Below are 7,417 nucleotides of genomic sequence, written 5' to 3'. Positions count from 1 at the left end.
AAAAAAAAAAAAAAAAAAAAAAAAAAAGAAGTAAACTGAATAAAAAAAGAAGGACAAAATAGATGCATAATGTAAGAACACAAACAAATAAATACAAAATCTGGAATGAATGCGCCAAGTTCCCACTCATAATCTATTTTGATGATGCTTTTGGTAGCTGCCAAGCTCTTCAACCAGCTCACTGTTGTTTTGTCCTGGAAAAAAATATGGCCACTATCAAAGCAAGCCGGGGAAAAAAAAAAAGATGTGAAACAACATCATCTTTTGCCACTCAAGAGCTTCGAGAAGCCCGTTCTTGTTGTTTCACGTTTGTTGACACTTGATGTACAAAGTGTGGTGTGCATGCTTGGCTCAAGTTTAGTTAAACGCCTGCAACCTGGGGCAGATCTTTTTTTGTAAAATGGGGAACTGATCTTGTGCCTGCCTTAGATAGTATTTTGTCCACTTCAGAGTGGCCCCAAGTTTCTCTTTTCTCCACAACACTCCATTGGCAGCACATCACAGTTACCATTCCGCAATAGGCCACACGCTATCAGGGGTTTCTTTTTTCTTCTGAAGCTTACCCACACCCATAACCACCCCCGTTAAACAATTTTTGGCTTTTGTTTCGTTTCAAACGGTTCCCGAACGGCTGGGATTGGTCCTGTCTTTCTGTTTTGTTCTCCCCGCCCCACCCCTTAAGCTTGCCGACTAAAGTAAGCACATCCATATCTTGGCGGTTGCATTACTGTGATGCGGGTACTAGTCCCCCCCCTTGTCATTTAGTAAACATTTGTTGTATTGGTATCAGAGTACGCACACAAGCAAGAGTTCCTCGTTTGTATGTATATATCGTCATCAAACCGCCAATTTTTCTGTTTGTTTTACTATTCACTTTGTCAAATGTCATGCTCACAAAGACTCTCTTACTCCTACTCTGAACTTGACAGAGGCAAGACAAAAAAGAAAAACTTATCCAATTCAGTGTCTCACATTATAGGGAGAGAAACACTGAAGGAGAGCACAAAAGTAGGAGAGCAAGAGCACCTGCACCATCAGATCCTTCTTTGTCATTTGACAAGATAGTCTTTTGCCTTACACAATGTCCTCTCTCAAGCACCGCATCTCGGCGCCACTAGAGGCCGGGACGTCAATCCTCGACGCCCAAACCCTCCCGTCCCACGTGAACTCGGCCTTGGAATACGTCTCGAGCCGCCTTGCCCGCAAGGGCCTCCACATACCACTCGTCGTCGTCAAGAGGGAATGCGAGCTTCCCAAGGACGAGACCCGCGCGTCCATGCCGCCCCAGCCGGCAGAGCTGCCCGCAGCACCGCTTCCACAAGCTCCCAAGATGCCCGACGTCGCACCTTCGCGGGCGGCAACCACCGGTTCATCATCGCGCATGTCTGCCTTCAAGCTCAAGCAGCTGAGGGCGCGGTCCAATACCCAGCCGCTGCTGGCTTCACAAAGGAGCGCCGCCGCAGTGGTACCCGACATGCAGAGGCGAGCTTCGGCGGATAGCCCTGGTATCAACATGGTCACGAGGCAGCAGCCGTTGCGGCCGCCACCGCCCGAGAGCCCCGGTCTGATCCCCAGCATGCCGTCCACACCCTCCGCCACATCTACCACCAGCAGCGCCGCTTCGGGGAGCACGCAGGCGCCCAACGAGTACGGCATCTACCTGGTGCGGGCGACGGCGCTGGACAGCAGGGCGGAGCGGACGCTGCGCGAGACCATCGACAAGGCCGAGCGCCGATTCGGCATCGGCACCGACTGGCTCCACTTCCCCATGGAGCCGGCCGAGGTCAAGGCGACCGAGGAGCTGATGAGACGGTCGCTCAGGCAACGCGAGGTCATGTTCTCCGCCGAGGGCCTGACCCTGGTCTCGCTCGACCGGCTGTACACCTTCAAGAAGGCGCTGGCAGCCTACTCGCGCACAGACAACCCTATGCGCCTCGAGGACGCCGTCGACGAGCTGAGGAGGTACGTCCTCGCCAACGGCAGGCAGCCGCTGCAGCGCACCGACCTCGTCTCGGCCTATGCGCACGTCCCCTTTGCCGAGATGGGCCTTCGCGACGTCGCCCGCATGTACCGTCGCGCCTACGGTGGTCCCGCCGGCGAGTCGGGTATCGTGTGCAATGGCATGATCAACTACGTCAACGCCAGCGACGGCTCCATGTCCCTACCCATGGCGCTCGCCTCCAACATTAACGACACCAACAAGAGAAACACAAAGTTCAGGGTTGGGAACAGCACGTGCGGCATCTGCGACGAGGAGCACTTCCTGGTTGCGGTCCCTGATGACCAAGTTTCGCCCATCACGCCAAAGGCCATGACGGCGGGCTCCCTCGCCAAGGTCGGAGTTGCCGAGCCTGCGAGGCCCCATGTTGCCGAGCTGGAGGCGCCAATGGATGCGTCTCTGCTGGCTGGATTCCAGTTCACCGCGCCTCACACACCGCCAGCTCCCAGGCAGCCACCCAAGGTACCGGTATTGAGGCTGCAGACGTCCTTTGACGATGGGCCCGTCAAGGTGCCTGTCATAGACCTAGAGTCGCAAAATTCGGCCGAGGAGGTGGCCATCGGCATCGCCATGACCTGCGATGAGGCCATCTACAGCGACAGCGAGTCCGACTCGGACGGCTGCGAGCTGGGCGACTCCATTATGAGCTTTTATATCGACGAGAGCGACCTCCCCACCGCCAGGCCTACCGAGTATCCTCCGCAACTGCCGCCGTGGAAAATGACGCCGGCCTTCTCCATCGACGAGATCCTTAACCGGAGGCTGAGCTACTGCGCCCCTGCGTCCCCTGCCGACGCCCACCTCGGCCCGCCCACTCCAAAGGGTTACGATGATGTTTCACCCATCACCAGAAACGAGTGGGAGTTTCTCCGTGCGACAGATGCATGGAAGACTAGAACCGCGGCGGTAGAGACTTGTTAGATGCACTGGTTGCCTGTCTCACGGGCCGTGGTTGCAATTTTCACATCTGATCAATTTTTGTTTGTATTTTTTTTTTTTTTTTTGTCTCTCTCTTTCTCTTCAGCTGTCCCATGTATGGACGGCAGAATGTAACGATAGCGGGAGTTATGGCGTGTGATGATACCTTGGGAATATATGTTTGTTTTTTTTCTTGCTTGTTACATTTACTCTAAGCGTTAGCTCTGGCACTCTCTAGAATACAAAAGCCTGAAGCGGCCCTGTTCAAAATAAATCACTTGTTGGCAGTACCCACCGAGCGTTCCGCTGTTAATGCTCCAGCTTTGTGCCTTGTGATGATATTGCCAATCATCCTATGAAAGTCGAACCAGCAATGCCACTATCGTTGTAGAACTTGCCATCCTTGAGGTTCGTTTGCCAATTTCATGAACCCAAAAACTCAGGTCATCGCCAGCCATATCGTGACGATGCGTCCGCCTGTTTGGCCTTGTTCTGGACAAAGCTGTCTTCGAGCGCCTCGCGTTGACTCTGGACCGCATTGACAAGCTGGCGCAGGTTGTGCTTTCCTGGCGCGATGCCCTTGACGGCCTTGGCCGGAGCCTGCAGCTCTCCAGAGGCACGCATCTCCTCGTTGCTCCGGTACTCTTGGTCCAGGTTGAAGTTGATGACCTTGGAAGCCGTTGCCGACTGCGCCGCCGCCGAGCCTCCCCGTCCAAACAGTTCACGCCTGGCAGCGGCGGATAGGTTGAGGTCGTTCGCGATGGCGTCCAACGACTGATCCTGGCTTCCCGAGACGACCGAGGTGGGCTGCGAGTACGCCTCTGGAGGCTGGTATGATGCATAATCTGAATAAACAGCATCTTCGGTCACGCTGTCCTCGAACATGGGTGCGTAGCCATTCGTGCTGGCAGGAGGCTCTGGCTCTCCTGCTGGCTCGGCTGCATCTTCGCCGAGAGAAAACAATGAAACCTTTTGCTTCTTTTTGGGTGGTTCTGCAAAAGGACCGGCAGTCTTGGACGCTGCAGGTTCTGTCGGTTGCTTCGGTGGTGCTGCAGCCGGTATGCTTTTCGGCTTGGCAACTGTGTTCTTCTTGCCGGCGGGCTTCCTAGCCACCGACAGCGGTCGAAACATCAGCGGCTTGCCGACCAGCTTGACTTCTTTTTCCGGCTCCGGTTTCGGTTCTGCCGATGTTGAAGAGTCTACAGGGTTGCTCGTCCCAGACTGTTGCGACTTTGGTGGGGGTAGGTTCAGTTTCAGACCAGGCCCTCCTCCTAGCTCTGCGGCAGTGTCGTAGTCGTCGTCGACATCTGCAGGCTGGCTCGCCACCGGCTCCCGACTAAAGGCAGCTTCCGAGCTAGTTTTGAAAAAGCTAAACGGTACCGCCCGCGCCCCTCCTTCCGATGCTGATGCCGTCGACTTGGCGACGGCCGGTGGGGCTGTCTTCTTCGGAGCAGGCAGAGCGGACCTGAAGCTGCTGAAAAGGCCGCCCCCTTTGCCTTCTGTCCTGGCGCGCTTGGCTGGCGGCTCATCTGATCCGGAAGATTGCGGTAGGCTGACTACAATTTTGCCGGGGTTACTGCGGTCGATCAGCTTTTGGAACGGCTTCTTTGCAGTGGCGGGTTGGCTGGTTGTCGTCGCGGTCGAAGCGGCGGGGGCGACAGGGCTGGCTTCGGTTTCGGAATCAGAGTCCGAGTTGTAGTTGACTAGGCCCGACATGGTGGATGAGGCGAGGTCTTTTGTTAGTCTGCTGAGAGTTTGCCGTCGCGACACTGGGAGCTTCCGTGTTCTAGTTCTACGTGCAAGTAGTTCCCAATGATGCTGCGCTGCGCGTTGGAGAAGACTTGAGCAGGCGCGTCCAGTGACGTCCCCACAAATTTAGTGGCTCTTACGTAGGTGTGACATGGGCCTGACCCCTGCAACGGCCCGGAGCCCAAACTGCGATTTGCGCCAACTTGGACTGATGATCATTCATGCAAACCAATTATTGCATTCAAGCCAGCAAAAGAGGTGCATTTCTTTCTCGCTTTGTCACATGTGATTTTGACTGATTATCTTGCGAACAACAACCAAACGCAGATACTTCACCTACATACCTCGAATTCTCTCCAAAATAATGATCCATCCCTCAATATGATAGCGACAGCCGCCGCCGCCGCCGCCGTGGCCGAAGGTTCCAGATCGGCCTCCCCAGTCGGTTCCGTTGTCTTCTCTTCGGTGTCCCTACTTGTGGTGTCCCTCCTCGTCCTGCTCCTACTTCGCTATTACCTTCCGCTACGAACGACGCCTGCATATCTCCTGGTACCCGTCTTCTTTGCCATTTGGTTACCCGCCTGCATCGTCCTACTGGTTCCCATCGACCTCGCCTCGAGCGCCGCCACCGACGATGAAGCATCGAGGGGCATTTGGCTTCCGGACCGCTTGCTGCTGGTGTCTTGGAGGATTACCTACTGGCTCACGTTTGTCTTGACATGGTAGGTTTATCTTTGAAGAAACGAACATCCCGAGCGACGAGCTGCGACAAGATCCCAGAGACGAAAACTGACCTCGCTGCCATTTCTCCCACCATCTCAGGTTCATCCTCCCCGTCCTTGGCGAATACTCCGATGCCGGCTACCGCGAACCAAAGGATCGTCTAATATACTCACTCCACCAGAACGCTCAGTACTATGCCATCGTCTTTGGCTCCGGCCTCGTCGGCCTCGTCTATGTCATCTGGTCATACGGCATGAAATTGGACTCGCTCAAGAGTCTCGTCATGGCACTGGCCTACTTTTGGGGTCTGGCGCTGGCCATCTATCTCATGGGACACGGTCTGGTCGCGATCCCCCGTTCACTTCTTCGGTCCTTGAGCATCAGTGGTCAACTGCGTCGCATTCAAACACGCGCCCCCAAGATCTACGAGAGGATGGAAGACGCAGAGGCCGATCTCGCCGACCTAGAGGCCCAGGTCACTGAGCTCGCGAAACGGGCCAAGACTGGCTCTGCGAGGGACTTTCAGGACTGGATCGAGGAGTTGGTAGAGCTGGCCTGTCTTCCCGATGGCATACCGGCGCAGATTACGTCCACCAGGGCAAGCCTGAGCAGCAGAGCTTTGCCCACTGTCATTACGCAAAAGTACATGGCCGACCTGACGAGGCAGCTTGTCCGTGCTCGCCATGCCCGCAGTCGGTATGTGAGTGAGTGGAATTATCTCCTACAGGAGGCCAGGGAGACGCAAATAATCCTGGACTCTGCAGCGTCCAAGAAGCTCGACTTTGGTACCGCCACCCCAGGGGCCGGCTTCTGGGACCGCATCACCATATTCACCCCGCACACGAGATACATCTACTACTACTACGCGTTGCCGTACGCCAAGGCCTGCTTGGGGGGTGTACTGGGGCTAGCTTCGGCCTGCATTATCTGGTCGGAGATGATCAAGTTGGCGTTCCCCTCGTTGTCCCTTATTCGCCTCAGCGTCGTCCATCATTGGATCACCGACGCCGAGGGGAAGCCAGTCGGCCAGGTTGGCTTTGCAGGACAGATGGCCGCATCCTTTTGGATCTTGTACATGATGGCCGCGGCGTTTATCTCAATCACCGAGGTCAAAGTCTGGCGCGGCCGTGCTCTGGTGAGGCGAAACACTGCCCACGAATCGGCGTTCTGGTACGCCTCTCAGGTTGCGCGTCTGAGTGTACCGCTATCTTATAACTTTGTTACTTTTATGTCACCAGAGGTATACATACGAACCATCTTCTTCAAATTCTTAGGCCAGCTGATCAACCTCACACCGCTCGGGAAGTGGTTCGATTACCTGTTTCCGGTGTTGGTGCTCATCCCTGTATGCGCAACCTTGTTTGGGCTGTATGGCAAGATTAAGCGTATGTTTGGTTTTGGCATCGACATTGTTGGCGACGAGGGTGACGATGATGGCATGGCTGGCTACGGTACCGGGTCATGGCGTGAGGGCCGCGATCTCATCGAGCGTGAGTTGAATGGTACTTCGATCCGCCACCGGCTTCGGGGCACTGACGGCGGCGGCACGGGCGGCCGCGCAGCGCCGATCCTCTCAATACCTGGCGCGAGGGGCGGCAACAATGGGTCACGATCTCCGAGCACGACACCCTTCGCGACATCACCCAACGGTGCGTTTGCTTCGTCGTCGGGGGCAGGGGCCGGCTCGTCGAGGCGCGCATTGGGCCGTGGGGCTTTACCTGACGAGGATCCCGAGGACGACAACTTCTTCACCGCGCTGGGACATCGCATGAAGAACACGATCGACTCGATAGACACCCCAAAATGGCTACAGGAGATAGGGGATGGCATCAAGAAACCAAAGTGGATGGGAGGGGACGATGATACGGCTAATAATGGTAGTGGAAGCGGAGAAGGGCCCGACTTTAGGCGATGGTTTGGAGGTGACGGACGCATCAGGTTGTAGCATATATCATCTTAGCTTTAGATTCGTTGCCAGAGCTTTAATTAATTGTGTTCATATTAGTATCGTATGTCTATTCCAGGGGT

The 7,417-nt window shown here is 55.4% G+C and overlaps 3 protein-coding genes across 3 annotated transcripts; 2 read left to right on the top strand and 1 right to left on the bottom strand.

The window, feature by feature from the left end:
• Positions 1–1,081: 1,081 nt before the first annotated feature.
• On the top strand, positions 1,082–2,920 carry PgNI_01301 (uncharacterized protein; the record flags this gene model as incomplete). The annotated part of the gene is made up of 1 exon (XM_031121374.1): positions 1,082–2,920. The coding sequence occupies one exon, from the start codon at positions 1,082–1,084 to the stop codon at positions 2,918–2,920; it is 1,839 nt and encodes a 612-aa protein (XP_030985911.1).
• Positions 2,108–4,633, bottom strand: PgNI_01300 (uncharacterized protein; the record flags this gene model as incomplete). The annotated part of the gene is made up of 1 exon (XM_031121373.1): positions 2,108–4,633. One exon carries the CDS (start codon positions 4,631–4,633, stop codon positions 3,362–3,364), a length of 1,272 nt encoding a protein of 423 aa, XP_030985912.1. The 3' UTR covers positions 2,108–3,361.
• Positions 4,634–4,867: 234 nt separating this feature from the next.
• On the top strand, positions 4,868–7,369 carry PgNI_01299 (uncharacterized protein). Its single transcript, XM_031121372.1, has 2 exons — positions 4,868–5,388; positions 5,489–7,369. Exons 1-2 carry the CDS (start codon positions 5,048–5,050, stop codon positions 7,332–7,334), a joined length of 2,187 nt encoding a protein of 728 aa, XP_030986296.1. The 5' UTR covers positions 4,868–5,047; the 3' UTR covers positions 7,335–7,369.
• Positions 7,370–7,417: the final 48 nt, after the last annotated feature.

This window comes from Pyricularia grisea (assembly GCF_004355905.1).
Source record: "Pyricularia grisea strain NI907 chromosome Unknown Pyricularia_grisea_NI907_Scaffold_1, whole genome shotgun sequence".
Lineage (NCBI taxonomy): Eukaryota > Fungi > Ascomycota > Sordariomycetes > Magnaporthales > Pyriculariaceae > Pyricularia > Pyricularia grisea.
This window is presented reverse-complemented; position numbering and strand designations above follow the sequence as displayed.

Bases quoted from the DNA above. Each gene is read 5' to 3' on its own strand.
- PgNI_01299 (XM_031121372.1), top strand. From the start codon at position 5,048: ATGATAGCGACAGCCGCCGCCGCCGCCGCCGTGGCCGAAGGTTCCAGA. The intron at 5,389-5,488 runs GTAGGTTTATCT...CCACCATCTCAG, and splicing joins CTCACGTTTGTCTTGACATG to GTTCATCCTCCCCGTCCTTG.